This window comes from Oncorhynchus mykiss, chromosome 8 (genome assembly GCF_057628025.1).
Source record: "Oncorhynchus mykiss isolate SJ-2025 chromosome 8, ASM5762802v1, whole genome shotgun sequence".
Taxonomy (NCBI): domain Eukaryota; kingdom Metazoa; phylum Chordata; class Actinopteri; order Salmoniformes; family Salmonidae; genus Oncorhynchus; species Oncorhynchus mykiss.
In genome coordinates this window covers 56,092,097-56,115,401 of record NC_143029.1, presented here as the reverse complement: position 1 = coordinate 56,115,401, position 23,305 = coordinate 56,092,097, and the positions used below count along the sequence as shown (strand labels likewise).

General features: G+C 42.7%; 1 protein-coding gene across 1 annotated transcript in view; it reads right to left on the bottom strand.

Moving 5' to 3' along the window:
• LOC110530137 (homer protein homolog 3) overlaps positions 1-23,305 on the bottom strand; it is a 35,969-nt gene that overhangs the window by 4,536 nt on the left and 8,128 nt on the right. The window contains exons 4-8 of the mRNA XM_021612980.3: positions 22,435-22,591; positions 20,974-21,105; positions 20,698-20,805; positions 6,330-6,463; positions 5,456-5,612 (exon numbers count right to left, since the gene is read on the bottom strand). Coding sequence (XP_021468655.1) covers positions 5,456-5,612; positions 6,330-6,463; positions 20,698-20,805; positions 20,974-21,105; positions 22,435-22,591 — 688 coding nt within the window. The remainder of the gene's footprint in view (positions 1-5,455; positions 5,613-6,329; positions 6,464-20,697; positions 20,806-20,973; positions 21,106-22,434; positions 22,592-23,305) is intronic.

Below are 23,305 nucleotides of genomic sequence, written 5' to 3'. Positions count from 1 at the left end.
GACACCACCATGATCAGGTAACGGGGAATTGAAACCTCACTGCAGTGTTAACTCAGCCTGTAAAATAGGAGCTAAACTAAAAAAGAGACCTCTAAAAGGTCTCTGTCTTGAGAGAGGCTGGATTATTTTTAACTGTGTATGGTGGAGGAGGGGGGGGGGGGGGGCAGATAGCTGCCAGCTCCCTCTGGTGATTTTTCATTTTTCTCCTAACTAGGGCATTGAAAGTAGGATATCGCTGTCCTACAAACCCCTCTCTCTTCCACCCCCAGGAGACGTGAACCATTTTCAGCCACCTGGTCGCCCAATTCAGATCAAAAAAAGCGAGAGATCTTGGTCCACTAGACCTGGATGGCTTGCCTTTTTCGAGGACGATTAATGTAAAGACGGGGAGGATCGTAGTCGTCTGGGTCTGTTGATGTATATCCACAGTGCAGTGAAACACTGCATGAAGTGGTCAAATAATTGTGGGGATCAATGTTCTCTGGCTAGACATTATAAGCTTGCACCACTCAAACCATTGAAGTGGTCGAATCCAAAGGTTAATGTATCCAAAGGATTTCACCAACAGGCTTGGAGCCAGCAAATCCCCTAGTGACTCAGTACTTAGCAGCCAGCGACCCTGAACAGATATTGATGACATAGAACTGGAAAAAATAGATAAAGCTTTTACATTTACTGGACCCAGCTAGCAATGATGCATTGGAGAATGTCTCATCATCCACTTGTCTAGTCGTCACAGAATATTCACTAAGAACAGTATTATATACTTTCTCAAATACATCTCAGGGGTGAGAGGTAAAATGGGAATCCATGTGTACTCTCTAAGCCACAGATGGATGAGATTCTCTGCATTCAGACTAATAATGCCTTAGAGCAGGGGTTTACAAACTGGGGGTTTACAAACTGGGGAGGTCCACGGAAAATTTAAAAATAAAAAAATTCTGTCCTTTTATTTTTCGATAAATTAAATATTGGTTTTATTATAGCCTACCTGTAAGTCGGGTAATATTATTTATATTTCTGTTTCTCCTATCCACCGCCACTGACAATCATATTTTTTTCTATGCAGTGATTTCATTTAGCATCAGGTTTTGCCTGCTGCTCAGTTGATGGATGCTGTGCTGGTCTGTTGTTGTTGTAAAAGCCATGTGGGGTTCTTATGAGGACAACATCGAATGTTGGCTTTAACTTTTCATACATAGCGTTACAGTACAATAGGAATCTCCTTTTTGGTCACTTGCTTGTTTTAAAAACAGGATACAATGACCCAACATCTCAAATGGCGAAGGTGAGATTACTGCTACCGCCACATAGACTTTATTAATGAGGCGGCAGGTAGCCTCGTGGTTAGAGCGTTGGACTAGTAAACCGAAAGGTTACAAGATCGAAACCCAAAGCCGACGAGGTAAAAATCTGCCGTTCTGCCCCTGAACAGGGCATTTAATCTACTGTTCCTAGGCCGTCGTTGAAAATAAGAACTTGTTCTTAACGGACTTTCCTAGTTAAATAAAAAAAATAAGACTTTATTAATGAGCTTGCAACATCAACCAGTATTCAAATTCCCATTCATACATCCAATCTATGTCCACATTATTCTGACATATTTTAGAACGTAATAATCATTTGAATGCATAATGTCATTAGAAAAGTATAGAAAATGCATTATTCTTAAAATGGTAATGCCTACTTTTTGGGAGTTTTTGTTGTTGTTGTATTATGCCTATAACAATATATATATATAATTGAGGTCTTTGAATATTACAAATATTACAGTCCTTGAACTTGACATACCAATGTCTGTATGAAGCCTGTATTATTTACTACTCATTAAAGCAATATTATAGCCTATAGGTCTACACATGAAAATATGTGGAAATATATATATTACAAAAGAAAAACCTTAGTAGGGAGATCTACTATTTTGGGGGTCCTTGATAAGAAGTTTGAGTTGGTTAATTGAATCGGGCAGGACTGAGTTTGGGAAACCCTGCCTGAGAGCTTGTGTCAAACTTCAATGCGGTCTGTTTTGTGGTTCAACCTCAGTCTACATTTGAAATGACTAAAACCAAATCGGAACTATATTGGATCTAGATTTACACAATCTCTTCACTCTTTCCATGTTGCTACCAATCGCAGAAACGAAAGCTGGATAGTCAGCGAGCATAGAAAATTCCCAAAACTATGGATAGAGGAAAGTTTACTAATTTGGACGGCAAGGAAATGAACTCAGCAAAAAAAAGATCATTCGTAAAAATCCAAATAACTTCATAGATCTTCATTGTAAAGGGTTTACACACGGTTTCCCATGTTTGTTCAATGAACCATAAACAATTAATGAACATGCACCTGTGGAACGGTCGTTAAATCACTAACAGCTTAAAGACAGTAGGCAATTAAGGTCACAGTTAAGAAAACTTAGGACACTAAAGAGGCCTTTCTACTGACAGGGTCCCTGCTCATCTGTGTGAACGTGCCTTAAGTATGCTGCAAGGAGGTATTAAGGACTGCAGATATGGCCAGGGCAATAAATTGCAATGTCCGTACTGTGAGACGCCTAAGACAGCGCTACAGGACAGACAGCTGATCGTCCGCGCAGTGGCAGACCACATGTAACAACACTTGCACAGGATCGGTACATCCGAACATCACACCTGCGGGACAGGTACAAGATGGCAACAACAACTGCCCGAGTTACACCAGGAATGCACAATCCCTCCTTCAGTGATCAGACTGTCCACAATAGGCTGAGAGAGGCTGGACTGAGGGCTTGTAGGCCTGTTGTAAGGCAGGTCCTCACCAGACATCACCGGCAACAACGGGTGGGCACAAACCCACCGTCGCTGGACCAGACAGGACTGGCAAAAAGTGCTCTTCACTGACGAGTCGTGGTTTTGTCTCACCAGGGGTGATGGTCGGATTCGCGTTTATCGTCGAAGGAATGAGAGTTACACCGAGGCCTGTACTCTGGAGCGGGATCGATTTGGAGGTGGAGGGTCCGTCATGGTCTGGAGCGGTGTGTCACAGCATCATCGGACTGAGCTTGTTGTCATTGCAGGCAATCTCAACGCTGTGCGTTACAGGAAAGACATCCTCCTCCCTCATGTGATACCCTTCCTGCAGGCTTATCCTGACATGACCCTCCAGCATGACAATGCCACCAGCCATACTGCTCGTTCTGTGTGTGATTTCCTGCAAGACAGGAATGTCAGTGTTCTGCCATGGCCAGCGAAGAGCCCGGATCTCAATCCCATTGAGCACGTCTGGGACCTGTTGGATCGGAGGGTGAAGGCTAGGGCCATTCCCCCCAGAAATGTCCTGGAACTTGCAGGTGCCTTGGTGGAAGAGTGGGGTAACATCTCATAGCAAGAACTGGCAAATCTGGTGCAGTCCATGAGGAGGAGATGCACTGCGGTACTTAATGCAGCTGGTGGTCACACCAGATACTGACTGTTACTTTTGATTTTGACCCCCCCCCCCCCCCCCCCCCCCCCCCCCCTTGTTCGGGGACACATTATTTAATTTCTGTTAGTCACATGTCTGTGGAACTTGTTCAGTTAATGTCTCAGTTGTTGAATCTTGTTATGTTCATACCAATATTTTCACATGTTAAGTTTGCTAAAAAATAAACGCTGTTGACCGTGAGAGGACGTTTCTTTTTTTGCTGAGTTTATAACACAAATTTCAGTGCAGCCCTCCGGACCTCAGTGAAGACCAAATGTGGCCCGCAGGAAAATTAGTTTGACACCCCCTGCCTTAGAAACATAGGTGGGATAGTGAGAACATGCAAAGAGCATGTTTAACATACTGCAAGGGGTGCCCCGTAATCCAAACCAACCAACACACCTCGATTAAAGCTTCAGGGAAAAGGTCTGCAGCCTCTTAAGGCCAGTGTTGTCAAAAGATGATAATGTGAGCTACCAACAGTCCTTTCCCTTTTCTCCAAAGACTAAAACGAAAACCCATTGTCTGAAAAACGATGACCCAATCAAAACTTACATGACCTCCCCAGCAGGGAAAGGGCATGTCGGAGACTTTCAAACGTTGTCATTATCAGCGGCGGTGACTCATCACCTGTTCATGTTTGAATAAGGCTTTGCTGCTACTCTGGCCCCACCGCCTTCTGTCTCGATTCTGGATGCAGAATTTTACAGCACTGGCGTTGATAATCAGACCTTAACTATCAAAATGTGACCTCACGGTCACAGCATGGAGATATTTATGGTGTGAGCGAAAAGTGAGGTGAGGTATTAAGCACATGAAAATAACTTCAAATCTTCATCATGGTCGAGTATTTAATTGTACTTTACATTCTACAACTGTAAATGTAACATATCTTTACATTCTACCAATGTATTTTTCACAATTCTGTTTTCTTGAACGGTTGCATGCACTTGCGTAATTACATTGAACTTTAACATTTACCCATGATTCCACTGAGATTAGGTCCACTCAGCATTTGTGGGAACGGGTATGGGCAAATCTATTTAAATGTATTAACTTCCATACATATTTGCCCATTGTTTCTTTTCATATTTGCATATGTTGTAGTTTAGACCCTATTTTTACTTATTTTATCGAAAGTTTTTGTGTTTTGCCTGCCATCAGACACAACATGATCTTGAATACAGGGTGAGTGTCATGTTTTGGCTGACAAATGTTCAAATAGTACCATAAAGATGTTTGGAGGTCCAGACATCAGAATGTTCAATGTTAACTTGAATGGGAATATCTGGGAATATAGATAGATTACACATGACCATTTAAATTGACATTCGACGGTGGGTGGCCATGGTGGTAGTCATTAGAAGTTACAATTTCAATCAAATGTACATTTAAATGGGGTACCAGATAAATTGCAGTGGTCTGAAGGGATAGGTCCATTCTATGCATCCTATTTCTATGATTGAAATGCACCCATCGTGTATTCAAGAGCACGTTGTGTCTCAACCGATGGCGGGCACAACACAAAAAACACAAATGACGTGAAATAGGGTCTAAGCTACAACATATCAATATGAAGTTATGAAGTTTATGCGTTTTTAGATAATTGATATTAAAAGGTAAAAATAAAATGACATAATATAAAAAAAAAAAACATTTTTATCAAGAAACTATAAAATAGTTTGACCACCATGTTTAGAAGCTTTTAAATTCTATCAAACTCAACCGTTTATCTTTTCCAGTGATGAACACATGATATAGTGGGTTTTTTCAAAATGGGAAAACTTTGAGCACCTCTATCTCCTGAATGTTTTGGCATTCAGGTCCAAAAAGTCCCTTTCTGACCACTTCTTCCATGGGCAAACGTGTATGGAACGTTTTGTTTCAATCAAAAGGGCTGCTGTCAAAAAGTGATGGAATTCAAATGGATTCACCCATCTGACAATGGCGTCCATAGTTCTAGATCAAAGAAAGCAAAGCGATCTGGTGGATCTTTCATGGTGACAACACTCACCTGGTCTCGTAGCCTCTCGGTTTCATCCTGGTAGGCAACTAGCTGCTTCTTCCACTGCTCCACATTATTGTTAGCTTCATGTAGCGCCGCCACCAGCTTGGAGTTACTGTCCTGCAGGGTGAAGAGCTCTGCCTCCAGGTTCATCTCGCAGATAGACCTGGAAGACATCGTACGAGACCTCAGGCAAACATCATCTGACCTCTCAGGAATGGAACAGATTTGAGGCGACATTCACTACACGGTGGAGAAGGGCTTAATGATAACGCTCGGTAACCAAGACTGTCCGTACTTTACCAACTCTTGGGTAAAATTTGTGAAATTGGTCCATTAAATATGTTCCTGCTCCATGATCCTGTGCCCTTAGATGCCATGTAATTTCACCATTAGAAAGCGAGACATTATCCAATCGTTAGAACTCACCATAGCAACCATAAAAGTTGCATTGTGTAGTGATAATGTACAACAGTGTAATGGGCAACAGGGACAAAAGCAGAGTGAGTAGAATGGGCCACTGAATAGCAGGGTAATATGCAACCTTCTCTCTCTTTGTGTGAGTCAGCACATTAGCTTTGCTACACTCCCCCTTGCTCTTGTCTGGACCATGTGTCCCATAAGCAGCTCTATTCAATGGGGAAAGCGTAATCAAAACAGGCCATCAGAACTCAAGCAACGACTGGAAAATCCTCTTTACCAAAGCTCTGTTTTCGTGTGTGAACCTTTGAGATCCAAACCAATTATCTTACCTTCTAAAATGGAACAGTCGGGTTTGAGACCAAGAACATTTCCACAAAACATTCGGTGTACTTTCAGACAATGAAAACGAACCCTGGCTTGAGTGAAACGCTGAGGACAAGAGCGTGTATAAGTGGGTTACCCTTCAGAAAGCATCTTTTTAATGCGCTCCTTCTCAGAAGACAGTGTGATGTCTGCGCTTTGGCTCCGGAACATCTTGTCCTCAGGACCGTTCACACACATCACCGGCGGCGACTGGAGCTCATCGCTGAGGTCCTAACACACAACACAACACAAACAACACACTTTAAACCAATACCAAAGTCCTGAGGGGTACAGTGTCTGCTGGTTCTCTTTCCGTCGGTCAACTCAGTACAACACATCTATGGGGAGTTTGCACGTGCTTGCACCCTTTACTGAAAAACATTGGAATCACGCCTGACAAGGCCAATAAACACCGAGCCTCACCGGAAGCTCCGCGTTCCACAGGTGATATACCCAAAGGCACGGATTCATTCCTTCAATTCTTCCTCTCTTCACCACGAGATGAGCAGAACAAGTTTCACGCACTCTTTAAATAAACATGGGAACGCAAAATCTATCAGGCTTTGCTCCAACTTAACAATTCCACTTAAGGAGGGCATGGCTCATCCTCCTGGATGTTGTGTGTTAAATCTTTGGAACTGGTTTTGTGAGTTTCGTACTGATTCTGTTATTCTTCTGCCTGTTTAGCCTGGCTTACTACGATGGCTAACGCAACCAAAGCAACGAAGGCTATACTGGCGTTTTGTTGTCTGGTATGTCTCGACGCGGTGCATGCTCCGACTGCCCCCACTCGGGTCAGCTTGTGTGCGAGAAGAAGGGACGGTTTCAGTAACAGTGGCTTGCCCACAGCTTTTTTTTATGTATTTATTATTATATATATATTTTTTTTATGTGTTCAGCTCCCACGCACATAGCGTGAAGATAGGGGAGGTGGCACGGGCTGGGGTCCCCCCTTTCCCCCCTCCCCAGATGTTCGCTGTGACAATGGCCAATCAGGGTTCGTCACTGTTAGGCTAAGCCCCGGAACCCAGAGTGGACTTGTCTTCAGGCAAATGTTGGCACTTAAACACATTGTTTCTACCCAAAGTTCCACGGTGTCAAGAGTGACGTGTCCTCCACATGGGAGCAGAATTAAAAGAGCCCCTCCCCCCCCCAGTCAGATACACAGTTGTCGAGAATGGTGGAAATGAAAAAATAACCATGTTCCCCCAGTACAGACTTTATGGGAGACTTGCTGTCTGTGTCGACCAGTGGCTCGCATGTGCAGTGTCACCCTGGAATATGCAAACAGTGACATTGGGGTACAGGCTACAATTAGTTGTGCATCCCACACGTTTTTGTCAAAGTGGTTCCTACGTCCTATTTTAGACCTTCGTGCCCTAAACAAGCACCTCAGACCACAAATTCCGAATGCTCAGGAACAGCCGGTTATTACAGTCAGTGCGCCCAGGCGATTGGTTCACCTCCATCAACCACAAGGACCCATACTTTCATATGGCCATATCACACAAAGTTCCTTGAGGTTCCATTTCGAGGCTGTAGTGTACGAGTTTCTGGTCCTCCCTTCCGTGCGTTCCCTCTCGCCTCACACTTTCACCAAAGTTGTGGAAGCAGGTTTGGCACCTATGTGGTATCTGGGGCTGATGGTAGCAGAGTCGAGGTAGCAGGTGCTGTTACACACATCCATGCTGGTTTCCCATGTTCAGTCTCATAATGAATCAAGAGAAGAGCTGTTTATCTCCATCTCGCATTCCATTTCTGGGTCTCGAGTTAGACTCAGTTGAGAATCGTGCATTCTTGTCCACGCAAAGGGAGGCCAGATTCCGATTTTGCTTGGCCCAATTTCAGCTAGGTCACACACAGTGCCTGCGCCTATTGTGGATGACGGCTTATATGATAGCCGTGGTTCCCCCCGGGCTGTTGCTGATGCAACCTCTCCGGTCACTCCGGGTGTCCCCATCATGCCTATGGGCGTAGGGACCCACGGCTGTTGTTGCTGGGGACCTCCATGGGTCCAGTTATATCCCGCAAGGAGATAAAGACAGACGCATCTGCCCGAGGGCGGGGTGCGCTGTGCGTGGGCAGTTCAATTCTGGGGTTGTGGACAGTGTCGCAAAACTCGGTGCACATCATTTACCTGGAGCTTTTGACAGTGTAGATAGAGTACTCAAGTGCTTTCTCAAATTGTTGGCAGGCTGGCATATGCTGGTGAGGACCGACAGCGGGACAGTGGTGGCATACATCAACAGACAGCGAGGGGTGCGGTCTCGCACACTCTTATCCTTGGCCTGTTCCCTACTGCTGTGGAGCGCACTTTCCCTCGCTCCGGGTGATGCATCTCCCCGGGCAGGGCTGACAGATCTTTCTGTATCACGAGAACAGACAGCGAGGGGTGCGAGGGGTGCGAGGGGTGCATCAACAGACAGCGAGGGGTGCGGTCTCGCACACTCTTATCCTTGGCCTGTTCCCTACTACTGTGGAGCGCACTTTCCCTCGCTCCGGGTGATGCATCTCCCCGGGCAGGGCTGACAGATCTTTCTGTATCACGAGAAAACGCACATTGTTGGCTGTTTTTCGCAATAAGGGACCTGAATACTCAATTGGGTATGGATGCTCTTGTGCACCAGTGGCCTCGGAACCTCCTTTACGCATTTCCCCCGTGGAACTGATTCAGCCCACGATAGGGAGGGTGCGGCGTTGATCCTTATGGCTCCCGTTGACCCAAACAACCTTGGTTCGCGGAGATAATTCGCCTTTAGGCGGGGACCCGTGGCAGCTCCTGGAGCGCAGGGACCTGTTGTCCCAGGAGCAGGGACAGGTCTGGCACCTGAAAGATCCAATCTGATGTACCTCTGAACGTTATGCACCCACAAACTCCCCATAGCTGTGTTGTACCTCCTTTCTCTCATTCATGGAACAGTATTTATAGTCACTGTATGTTTTTGTTTATTTTTCAACTTTCTTTCTAGCTGAGGCTACATATATAATGTCCTGAGTTTACCATCCTTGATGGAAAGTATGATTATTATATCAATGTAGTCTAGCGTTATTTAGCAAAATATTCCCTTCCCATCATGGTTTATACGTCATCCTTTCAGTTACATCGCTCCTATCTTCATTTCCTGTTACACTATAGGTTTGGCATGGGAAGTGAATTACATCTACCCCCTTTTTTCCTCTGAGAGTCCACACTATGGATCTTCCCAGGCTCTGTAGCCCTCAGTTACAACAGGAGTGTCGGAGAGGCTGAGGTCACCAGAGGATATTACCAGCTAACAACAAACGTTCCCACAGCTTTAGATAACATTTACAACTGTAAATGGTATGCTATAGAAGGTACCAGACACCTTTTTTGTGACTTCAATAGTTTTTGAGAAACTTACCACAAACAGAAAATCACTTCCTCATCCTTGTTGTGTAGTATGGGGGCCCTGAAAAAGAACCTGAACAAAGGATCCAAAAACACTCAAATACGTCCTTTTAGAAACGGCAAAGCTCTCAGTATATAGTGATGCAGGTCATTCCGAACCCTATCTGCAAGTTATATTCCATTTTGTTGCGACTCGAGCGATCCCTCTCTGTCCATTAGACATGTAGCTGCCAAAATAAAGGAAACACTTGAGCAAATAAGGGATACAAAGTATATTGAAAGCATGGGGTGCTTCCACACAAAAAGTTCCAGATGTAAAATCTACGCCAAGGTGCCTTGAACCTGTTCTGTAGACTCGTGGTGGCCCAACCCTATTAAGTCTCTTTATGTTGGTGTTTCCTTTATTTTGGCAGTTACATGCAGCAGCAGGCTAGATGAGAATGGGACAGCTGGATAGGGGAAACGGCTCGAGTCGCAAAAAAAGGAATATAACGCTGCAGAAAATGGAATGACACAATTTCATGTGTACAACATCTAAAGACCTGGATCACAACACTGAGTGCTTTGACATTTCTAAAAGGATGTATTTGGGTGTTTTTGGAGCCTTTGTTCATGTTTTTTTCAGGGCCCCCATACTACACAACTAGGGTGAGGATGTGATTTACGGTTTGGGGTAAGTTTCTCAAAAACAAGTGAAATCACAAAAAAAGGTGTCTAGAACCGTCTATAATATCCCATTTACATGAAAAATTGAGATTTGGCTGTTAAAAAGAAAACTTCTCCTTTAAGTCTCATTAGGTTCTTACCTAACATTTTCATATGAATGTTTCAGTGTTGCGCAAGGACTGCGTCTAAGAGACCATTCCCTTAAAGGCCCAGTGCACTCCAAAACGTGATTTTCATGTGTTTTATATACCTGTCCACACTATGAGGTTGAAATAATACTGAAATTGTGAAAATTATCATTCCCATTTAGTGTAACAGCAGTTTGAAAAGACTGCCTGAAATTTCAGCCTGTTTTGGTGGTATGGAGTTTTGGCCTGCTTGGCGAGGTCACCATTATTCTACAACGTAGAAAATAGTACAAATAAAGAAAAACCCTTGAATGAGTAGGTGTGTCCAAACTTTTTACTGATACTGTATATATATATATTCACACAATGAAGTTAGAAATAATGTGAAATTGTGAAAAGTATTATACTGCTCTTTTAGTGTAAGAGCAGTTTCAAAAGACTGCCTGAAATATCAGCCTGTGTTGGTGGGATGGAGTTTTGGCCTGCCTTGTGACATCACGGTTCCAAACCGCTCTGCCAATAACAGGTCGTTTTCAGTTTCTCTCCTCACTCTTAGACACTTCAAGCAAAATTCTTGCTTGAGAAATTGCTCTTTGCTAAGAAGCTACGTTTGTTTCTTTTTTTTTACCATTTTAATTGAAAATAATCACAGTAAAGTACTTCATTGTTACCCAGAAATGATTTGACAGAGATAAAAACCGCTGCATTGGACCTTTAATGTCAAATAGAACTTAGCCAGAATGTGGTTACCATGTTCTCAGAAAATTCCTTATTAAATGTGATAGACATGTTTCATGGGACGTTGCAAGAATATTAATGTGCCTTGTTTTCTGAGGGTTAGGAGAATATTCTATCAAAGTCACACCTAAACATACACAAAACATGGTTCCCATGTTCTCTGAATATAAGATACTGTATTAATGTTCTAGACACGTTTCATGGAAACATTGTGTCCAATAATGTTTAAAAGATTGGGTGTTCTGTCATGATCCCCTGGAGGTTTTGGTCTCGTTCCAAGCTTGTTCCGGAGACATCCCTGAAGGTGTTTGCCTGATGTTCCCAAATAACCCGTCACCCTTGTTACTGTTTTACAAAGACAGACAAGGCTCTGATTGGTGAGCCACTAATCTATGTATCGTCCTTGATCACTATGATAAAAAAATACATATATTTTTGAGTGTACTTTTAACAGAGCTGAGATTTACTTCAAAGTGCAAAGTGTAGCAAATCAGATGAAATCAGAAATGAGCTAGGTTTCTATCCAATTAGTAACAGATTTCCATGCAAATATTCAAAAATCGACATTTTCCCACCAGTGGTGTGTTTCCACCAAACGGACTTGTTGCAGATATAAAGCAGTGTGTGATGACGTAGTGCACATTAAAAGGTACTTTTTCGCTTTAGTTTTCACGTAACGAATAAAAATCTAAAGTTCAATGTATTTCCATCACATTTTCAACTCTACTGATGATTTGGTCACAAACACTGTTGCGTTAATGGTAAATGTGCCCACTCTGGTCTTGGCACGTGTGCTCTAGCCAACAGCTTGTAGATACAAGATTAGCTAAGATTAGCCTATTAAGATTAGCTAAAATTAGCCTATTAAGATTAGCTAAGATTAGCCTATTAAGACTAGCCTGATAAGATTAGCCTGATAAGATTACCCTGATAAGATTAGCCTGATAAGATTGGCTTGATAAGATTGGCCTGATAAGATTAGCCTGATAAGATTAGCCTGATAAGATTAGCCTGATAAGATTAGCCTGATAAGATTAGCCTGATAAGATTAGCCTGATAAGATTGGCCTGATAAGATTAGCCTATTATGGATAAAAGCAAGATCATGTTTACTTGTCAAACTTCAGCCAAGCATCGATAATCACGTCACCAGAATAAAACCCTCAATATTTATTGGAAAGCAGCATCAAGCTCATAAATGTGTACTTTCACCACCCTGTGAAGTTCAACATAACTTATTTCATCTGCAGCCTAATAACTGCATGCGTTCCTGAATCGTAGTGGGAGGACCACACAACATATCGCGTGACTCCCAAGTTTAGAATATGATGGTTAAACCATGCCGAACGAACAAATTGTCTTTCGACAATTATGAAATTGTACTGACATTTTCTGTTTCCATCAACCCGGGCATGACTTTTTTCATGCGTCAGTTAATTCATCCACATCAAAAGGTTGATGGAAGCCTGGTTACAGACATGGTGGCGTAGCTGGATGATCTGATTTTTTAATTTTATTTATTTTATTTCACCTTTATTTAACCAGGTAGGCTAGTTGAGAGCAAGTTCTCATTTGCAACTGTGACCTGGCAAAGCAATTCGACACATAAAACAACACAGAGTTACACATGGAGTAAAACAAACATAGAATCAATAATACAGTAGAAAAAATCTATAAACCGCATGTGCAAATGAGGTAGGATAAAGAGAGGCAAGGCAATAAATAGGCCATGGTGGCAAAGTAATTACAATATAGCAATTAAACACTGGAATGGTCGGGTGTGCAGAAGATGAATGTGCAAGTAGAGCTACTGGGGTGCAAAGGAATGCCATGAACCAAGCGGTTGTGGGGACATGTTGAATAATAATGACTGTATACATGCACAATGTAATAATGAATGTCAAATATGTAACCCACACTGTGAAAGCACAGTGTGGGTGCCCCTAACCTTGCCAACAGACAAATAGCGTTCAATGGATCAGTGGTTCACCAATCAGGGCCTTGATGGGCTCGGCATCAGTAACAAGGGGTGCTGTGTAATGAAACATGTTTATTTAAAACATTTCGTTGGGACCATCAGGCGAAAAACGTCTTAAGGGACGTCCCCTGGAAATAGCCAGGAACTAGACAAAAACCTCCAGGGGATCATCACAGAATGTCCTATGTTTTTGAAACGTTCTTGGACACAGGAATGTCATTGCAGCGTCCCAATGAATCGTGTCTAGAACACACACACACACACACTATATAGTCAAAAGGTTGGACACACCTACTCATTCAAGGGATTTTCTTTATTTTTACTGTTTTCTACATTGTAGAATAATAGTGAAGACATCAAAACTATGAAATAACACAATAAAAGAGTAACCAAAAAAGTGTTAAACATATCAAAATATATTTAGATTCTTCAAAGGAGCCTTGATGGCTGCTTTGCCCACTCTTGGCATTCTCTCAACAAGCTTCACCTAGAATGCTTTTTCAACAGTCTTGTAGGAGTTCCCACATATGCTGAGCACTTTTTGGCTGCTTTTCCTACCCTCTGCGGTCCAACTCATCCTAAACAATCTCAATTGGGTTGAGGTCAGGTGATTGTGGAGGCCAGGTTATCTGATGCAGCACTCCATCACTCTCCTTCTTGGTCAAATAGCCCTTACACAGCCTGGAGGCTCATGTTTTTTGGCCCAAGCAAGTCTCTTCTTCTTATTGGTGTCCTTTAGTAGTGGTTTCTTTGCAGCAATTCGACCATGATGGCCTGATTCAAGCAGTCTCCTCTGAACAGTCGATGTTGAGATGTGTCTGTTACTTAAACTCTGTGAAGCATTTATTTAGGCTGCAATTTCTGAGGCTTGTAACTCTAATAAACATCCTCTGCAGCAGAGGTAACTCTGGGTCTTCCTTTCCTGTGGCTGTCCTCCTGAGAGCTAGCTTCATCATAGCGCTTGATGGTTTTTGCGACTGCACTTGAAGAAACTAAGTTCTTGACATTTTACGAATTGACTGACCATGTCTTAAAGTAATGATGGACTGTGATTTCTCTTTGCTTATTTGAGCTAGTCTTGCCATAATATGGACTTTGTATTTGACCAAATAGGGCTATATTGTGTATACCACCCCTACCTTGTCACAACACAACTGATTGGCTCAAATACATTAAGAATGAAAAAAAGTCTACAAATTAACTTTTAACAAGGCACACCTGTTAATTGAAATGCAATCCAGGTGACTACCTCATGAAGCTGGTTGAGAGAATGCCAAGAGTTTGCAAAGCTGTCATCAAGGCAAAGGGTGGTTACTGCATAGTTACTACATGATTCCACATGTGTTATTTCATAGTTTTGAAAACCCTTGAATGAGTAGGTGTGTCCAAACTTTTGACTGGAAATGTATTTAAACTCAGCAAAAAAAGAATCGTCCTCTCACTGTCAAATGCGTTTATTTTCAGCAAACTTAACGTGTAAATATTTGTTTGAACATAAGATTCAACAACTGAGACATGAATGGCCCAAGCCCTCACCCTCCGATCCAACAGGTCCCAGACGTGCTCAATGGGATTGAGATCCGGGTTCTTCGCTGGCCATGGCAGAACACGGACATTCCTGACTTACAGGAAATCACGCACAGAACGAGCAGTATGGCTGGTGGCATTGTCATGCTGCAGGGCCATGTCAGGATGAGCTTGCGGGACAGGTACCACATGAGGGAGGAGGATGTCTTCCCTGTAACGCACAGCGTGGAGATGGCCTGCAATGACAACAAGCTCAGTCCGATGATGCTGAGAGACACCGCCCCAGACCATGACAGAACCTCCATCTCCAAATCGATCCCGCTCCAGAGTACATGCCTCGGTGTATCTCTCATTCCTTCGACAATAAACACAAATCCGACTATCACCCCTGGTGATACAAAACTGTGACTTGTCAGTGAAGAGCACTTTTTCCCAGTCCTGTCTGGTCCAGCGACGGTGGGTTTGTGCCCACCCGTTGTTGCTGGTGATGTCTGATGAGGACCTGCCTTACAACAGGCCTACAAGCCCTCAGTCCAGCCTCTCTCAGCCTATTGCGGACAGTCTGAGCACTGTTGGAGGGATTATGCGTTCCGGGTGTAACTCGGGCAGTTGTTGTTGCCATCCTGTACCTGCCCCCGCCGGTGTGATGTTCGGATGTACCGATCCTGTGCAGGTGTTGTTACATCTGGTCTGCCACTGCGAGGACCATCAGCTGTCCATCCTGTCTCCCTGTAGCGCTGTCTTAGGCATGCCACAGTATTGACATTGCAATTTATTGCCCTGGCCACATCTGCAGTCCTCATGCCTCCTTGCAGCATGCCTAAAGGCACGTTCACGCAGATCTGTGAATTTTTTGGGATTTTTATAAATTAACTTTGAAAGACAGGGTCCTGAAAAAGGGACGTTTATTTTTTTGCTGAGTTTATTAGCTGTCAGAGTTAATCAGTTAATTCAAGTTAACGTTTTGTAATTTTAGGGCACAATAAAAAAAAATCCACCAATAATCAAATCAATTTTTGAAAACATTCAAAATACATATACAGCTAAAAACAACAATGTCAATACAAGTTTACATTAAGGTTAAAGATAGTGTGCTTTAGTAATTTGCCAGATTTTGCTTACCATTATTTTAGACAAAATCAAGACATCAATATTCTTATGCTTTTTGTATAAAAACTATTAAATTACAGCTCAATTTGAGCAAATTCGGAATTTGAGCAAATCCTCCGATTAACTTGTTTAAATGTTCTAATCATTTGAGAGTCCAACTTATACTGAACAAAAATATAAATGCAACATGTAAAGTGTTAGTCCCATGATTCATGAGCTGAAATTAAAGATCCCAGAAAGTTCCAAAAGCTTAAATTATTGCAAAAAAAAATGTCATCCCTGTTTGTGAGTATTTCTCATTTGCCAAGATAATCCATCCATCTGACAGGTGTGGCATATCAATAAACTAATTAAACAGGTGCACCTTGTGCTGGGTACAAAAAAAGTATTCTAAAATGTGACGTTTTGTCACACAACACAATGCCACAGATGTCTCAAGTTTTGAGGGAGCGTGCAATTGGCATGCTGACTGCATGAATGTCCACCAGAGCAGTTGCCAGAGAATTTAATGTTCCTTTCTCTAGCATAAGCCGCCTTCAACATTGTTTTAAGATAATCTGGCAGTATGTCAGATAATTTGTAACCACGCCAGCCCAGGACCTCCACATCCGGCTTCTTCACCTGAGGGATTGTCTCAAACCAGCCACCCGGACAGCTGATGAAACAGGAGTATTTCTGTCTATAATAAAACCCTTTTGTGGGGAAAAGCTAATTCTGATTGACTGGGCTTGGCTCCCCAGTGGGTGGGTCTTGCACCCAAGTGGGTGGGCCTGTGTCCAGTCATGTGAAATCCATAGATTAGGGACTAATTATCTCATTTCAATTGACTGATTTCCTTATATGAACTGTAACTCAGTAAAATCATTGCATGTTGCGTTTATAGATTTTAAGTTCCTCGGCATACACATCACAGACAAACTGAATTGGTCCACTCACACAGACAGCATCGTGAAGAAGGCGCAGCAGTGCCTCTTCAACCTCAGGAGGCTGAAGAAATTTGGCTTGTCACCAAAAGCACTCACAAACTTCTACAGATGCACAATCGAGAGCATCCTGGCGGGCTGTATCACCGCCTGGTATGGCAACTGCACCGCCCTCAACCGTAAGGCTCTCCAGAGGGTAGTGAGGTCTGCACAACGCATCACCGGGGGCAAACTACCTGCCCTCCAGGACACCTACACCACCCGATGTCACAGGAAGGCCATAAAGATCATCAAGGACATCAACCACCCGAGCCACTGCCTGTTCACCCCGCTATCATCCAGAAGGCGAGGTCAGTACAGGTGCATCAAAGCTGGGACCGAGAGACTGAAAAACAGCTTCTATCTCAAGGCCATCGGACTGTTAAACAGCCACCACTAACACTGAGTGGCTGCTGCCAACACACTGACACTGACTCAACTCCAGCCACTTTAATAATGGGAATTGATGGGAAATGATGTAAATATATCACTAGCCACTTTAAACAATGCTACCTTATATAATGTTACTTACCCTACATTATTCATCTCATATGCATACGTATATACTGTACTCTATATCATCGACTGTATCCTTATGTAATACATGTATCACTAGCCACTTTAAACTATGCCACTTTGTTTACATACTCATCTCATTTGTACATACTGTACTCGATACCATCTACTGTATATTGCCTATGCTGCTCTGTACCATCACTCATTCATATATCCTTATGTACATATTCTTTATCCCCTTACACTGTGTACAAGACAGTAGTTTTGGAATTGTTAGTTAGATTACTTGTTATTACTGCATTGTCGGAACTAGAAGCACAAGCATTTTGCTACACTCGCATTAACATCTGCTAACCATGTGTATGTGACAAATAAAATTTGATTTGATTTGATTTATATTTTTGTTGAGTAGATATTCTGATAACATGGCAACCATGTTCTGTGTTTGTTTCATGTGACATTGATGGAATGTTCTCCTAAACCTCAGAAAACTGGACCCATGAATGTTCTTCCAACGTTGCCATGAAACATGTCTTGAACAATAATATATTATATTCTGAGAACATAGCAACCATGTTCTGTGTATGCTTGGAGTGATGTTGATGGAATATTCTCCTAACCCTCAGAAAACTGGACACGAATGTTTTTGCATTAATACTGTATATTGTGAGAACATGGTAGCCATGTTCTGTTTGACATCAAGGGAATGCTCTCCTACCTCTAAAACATGCTAAATAGATTCTCAGGAGGTTTTGGCTAACATTTTTTCAAACATCACAGGAACATTACGGGTAACATTACAAAAACGTTCTCTCTCCCTACAATTGTTAGCTGGGTTAAAAGGATATCAATTTCAGCAGCAAGAACAGTTTGAGGAGTGACTATTACCCTGTAAATGTTCATCAAACTCTGAGCAACTCAACCTCGCGACGATAAAGACACAAGATTTTCTGTTTGATTTACTTTCTTGTCATAGCACATTGGTACCCCAACTGGCACTTCTTAGACGCGAACGGTGAAGGTTGGAAATCAAACACACGTGAGACCTACCTGTGAGAACTGGAGAAAAGTCGTCCGATAGCAAGAGAATAAAGAACACAGCAATATCAATTAAACATACTGTATATCAGGGCATCTCATACTGTATATCAGGGCATCTCATACTGTATATCAGGGCATCTCATACTGTATATCAGGGCATCTCATACTGTATATCAGGGCATCTCATACTGTATATCAGGGGTTCCCATGAAGGTACCCAAGGGGTCCGCAGCCAGATCTCAAAAGATACAAATAATACGGCGTCTTCAAAAAGTATTCATACCCTTTGACCTATTCAGCCTTTTCTTGTGTTACACCCTGAATTCAAAATGGAATCATGTAGTAACCAAAAAAAGTGTTAAACAAATCAAAATTTATATTTTAGATTATTCAAAGTAGCCACCCTTTGCCTTGATGACAGATTTGCACGCTCTTAGCATTCTCTCAACTAGGTTCAGGAGGTAGTCAGCTGGAATGCATTTCAATGAACAGGTGTACCTTGTTAAAAGTTCATTTGTGGAATTTCTTTCCTTCTTAATGTGTTTGAGCAAATGTGTTGTGACAAGGTAGGGATGGAATACAGAAGATAGCCCTATTTGGTAAAAGACCAAGTCCATATTATGGCAAGAACAGCTCAAACTGCCGTGTATTTCTGAGACGCAGAGTATGTGAACAGATGACCTCCGCATGTGTCGTTTCAACCATGAAGCATGGAGGAGGTGTGATGGTGCTTTGCTGGTGACACTGTCTGTGATTTATTTAGAATTCAAGGCACACTTAACCAGCATGGCTACCACAGCATTCTGCAGCGATACGCTTTCCCATCTGGTTTGCGCTTAGTGGGACTATCATTTGTTTTTAACAAGACAATGACCCAACACACGTACAGGCTGTGTAAGGGCTATTTGACCAAGAAGGAGAGTGATGGAGTGCTGCATCAGATGACCTGGCTTCCACAATCACCCGACCTCAACTCAATTGAGATGGTTTAGGATGAGTTGGACCACAGAGCGAAGAAAAAGCAGCCAACAAGTGCTCAGCATATGTGGGAACTCCTTCAAGACTGTTGGAAAAGTATTCCTCATGATTCTGGTTGAGAGAATGCCAAGTGTGCAAAGCTGTCATCAAGGCAAAGGGTGGCTACTTTGAAGAATATAAAATATATTTTGATTGGTTTTAAAATATATTTTGATCACTTTTTTGGGTCACTACATGATTCCATGTGTGTTATTTCATGGTGTTCATGTCTTTACTATTATTCTACAATGTAGAAAATAGAAAAAATAAAGAAAAACCCTGGAATGAGTAGGTGTGTCCAAACCTTTGACTGGTACTGTATATGTGTATATATATATATATATATTTTTTTTTTACAATTATTATTATTTATTTTGTTCTAAATATTGCTAACAAATTAAATGAATTTTGGCCAATGGATCCGTGGAATACGTTTAGAGTGTGTAAATACAACACAACTTAATATTATTAATCACAGTACTCCACACCAATTATACATTTCTCAACTCAATAGTTATTGTACTCCCCCCCCCAAAATGTTACATTTCTAGATAAATGCACTGTAATTTAAAGCTGGAATCCTTCATGGTAAAACTGACACAGACGTTTTTCGATATTACAACAACAAAGAAGTTACTCCCCTTGGACATCCTTGCACGTGCGATAGAAGAGCACAATATGTAGTGCAATTCTTTTTTTTACCATGCTTCACCACGCTCCTCAGCTCTGCAACAAAAACAATAACGGTGGCGAGGCAGCCGGTGGAGCAGCCAGGGGCGCCGTTTCCCCCTACTGCCGATTCCATCTTTAAAACTGTAACGTTCTCTCTGACAAATGGAAACATTTGTAGAATTGCAGGATATTCGCTTTTAAAGCTGCAAAAGGTTCTCTCCGATGCCAAGAGGCGGGCCTTTAAAATGTTCCTCCCCGAGACTTGGTTCGTCCGGCCATGCACTGCTGAAGTCATAGCAAAACTCCTTGCATGTCCTTTTATATCTCACTCAAGTTGTGTTCTGATAACGAAAGGGTCCACTGATGAATTTGCTACCACAAAAGGGGTCCCAGGCCCTGTTGTATATTACACATTTTTGTTAACGTGACCACCATAACCAGAATAGCCTATTGATCAATGCAATTAAATCATTTCAGAGGTTTCTGCAGTGAGCAGACATAACCAGCCAGGCAGAGCACTGGGCTGCATGGGATAATTTTACCATCGCCCTAGATTTCCTCTCACTTTCCTCAGAGACGAATGACCCAGCTCATACTTCCTACGCCTCCCTTCCCATCCTGTTTCTCTTTCGCAGCCGGCGGGAGATAGCAATACCTCGATGTGTACCGCAGGAGTTCCGCAGACATTCAAAAGATCATCCTCAGAAGCTTTTCTCTTAAAAGCATTCTGTCTGAGCTCACCTGTGGGGCAGCAATGCTGAGGGCTGTGTTGGCCAACTCCATCTTATCCTGGGACTTTTCGCGTGCAAGACGGGCAGCCTCTTTGACCTCCTTAAACCGCTCAGAAAACTGAGGACGGACAAGAGCGAAATGCATTTAGTTTGACATTGCAGTAAGCCTTGGATAATGTGCCTAAAAATGATGATCGCACAAGATAAATGAGTTGTCCATAATTCAACAACTGAATTATTTTGGGACGCCAGACCCTTGTGTCGAGTGAAATTAGAAGATCTTCACCTGATGCAGCTGCTGCTCTGTAGCGAAGCCCAGGCCGTAGACCGTGTTGGCCCTGCTGTCCGCCCATTGGCCAAACTTCTGCGAGGTCCTGGTGAACGTCATGCTGGGTGTAATGGTGCAGTTGATAATGGCCTGGGGATAGAGGGAGGAGGACATCATTGCTTAATGCAGTAGTAGTTCCTCACCTCACCTGATGAACCTCAAAAGCTATCATGCACAACAGATTATTGTTCACGTTGGTGCCAACGTGAGGACTCTTTCTCTCGGACTTTGAACAAAGAGAAGTGAAACATCTGCGATCATAACGGGAAGCATCCGTTTGCCTTTTCATAATATCCAAATGGATCGTTTCAAATCCATTGTACAAAAAGATGGTTATACCCATCTTCTCTGTAAACAGTTATCTCCTTTGGAAATGTCTTCTGAGCTTATTCTGATAGCATGACATGCCCATCTTTTAGATTGGACTGTGGGTGCATGGCAATCAATGGCTTGCATTATTTTAAGGACGTAACAAACAAATGCCATTTATTTGACTGGCCGACCCTTTAACAGATTAACAAACATTGCATCAGGCAGTGCGGAGAAGTGGCTACAGCCCCTCCATTTGGTTTCACGTCACATGAGAAAACACATTAAGCAGACCCATTTATAAACTTCTGCATCAGCTGCAGAATTACTATAATATGACTGACGTAAAACCCCAGAATCAGAGGGCAAGGGAAGCTTAAAGAAGAGGAGCTTTTTAAACAAACGATTACAAGAGTCAGGGGCAACATGTTTCACATGACGTGGTACAAAAAATTACCACGTTGCCAGACAACAGATGGGTGGAATTAGGTTGCTGACCACAGGGTCTGCTGGGAGTGGGGAATGTGGGTCAGACCAGAGGTGTTAAGAAGAGATCAGATAAATTACAGGGCAGCATTGGGGAATCTAAATTCAAAACGTGTGAGGAATCTGTGCCTTGATCTTCTGAGCGCTGTTTGGTGACATTGAGTTTCTGTTCACACTCCAGTTCTTACTGACTGAACAATGGCTCAATTGTTTTTAAATTAATAAAAGCCCACAACCACTTATTTTATGTTTAGCCTCGTGAACAACCAAGGTCTTTGGAGATGGAAGGATAAATGAGAGTACGGGCAAAAGTAAGAGTGAACACAATCTTAAAACATGCCAATGCTGATCTACTACACATACCAGACCCATCTTTATCTACTCTCTTTGTCAAACTGTAAATTGCTTTTTTGTTGTTGGCTAGAAGCAAATGATTGTGAACTGAAAGCACCTCTGGAGACCATATTTTCAACCGTCCCGCAATGTCCTAAGAACATCTCTCGAAAAGGATGTTTCCCTAAATCAGAGCTTTCGACAAGACCACACATTCACATACTCTTAACTGTGGTCTGCATTCATGTTCCAGAGAGTCACTGTACAGGACAGCACAGCTGCCTGGCTCACCTTGGTACCGCCCACGCTGATGATGCGGTACACGTTCCTGTTGCCGTCGTAGAAGAAGGAGACGGTGACGGCATGCTTACTGGCAGGGATCCAGTTCCTCTTGGTGTTCGGGTCGATCTGGAACACATGGGCCCTGGCGCTGAAGATTGGCTGCTCCCTGGGGCATGGAGGGGACATGGAGCTAAGCATGTGAAGACAAATTGTGGCCAATAATTTTATATTCCTTAACATGGCCCAGCAAATTAGAGTATGTGAAGACTAATGCAAAGACAACTTGACCAAGGCTCCCATTTTTCTAAATAATTATTTTCTTCTCAGTTTAAATTTTTGAATGAACACAGTTCACTAAACAAATTGACAACTCATGATTCCGGACAACCCTCATGTTCTAATCAAGACCTACTGTTCATTTTCTGATGAATATGAAATGTCTACAATTTTTTTGTGCTTTCGCAGAGGAAAAACAACCTCCTATTCCTCCCATAATGGAGCATAGCTCCCAAACTTGACTGGCTGCCATAATGCTACAGACGTTGGCGTCACCTTTGGCAGCTCTTTATGTCCTATTCTCATTTGCCAGTGGGTTGTGGTTGGCACAAGACCGTTGACTAAAAAGCTCAGAACCTTTGCACAAGTCCCCTCCCAACCCCTGCTCCTGCCAGTGTGACCATGCTAGGTATCCTAGAAACGAGGTAAATATTGCAAAGCAACAATGCCACTGGTGTTCGAGTTTAGTTTGGCAACTGTGGCACGGAAAATGGAAACCCAACCAAATCTGAATGACAGCAGTGGAAAGATCGTACACAGAGGGGGAGTTAAAGTCCAGTTACTGTGCAATGCAATTAGACAAAGTGGAGAGGCTGCGCCTCAT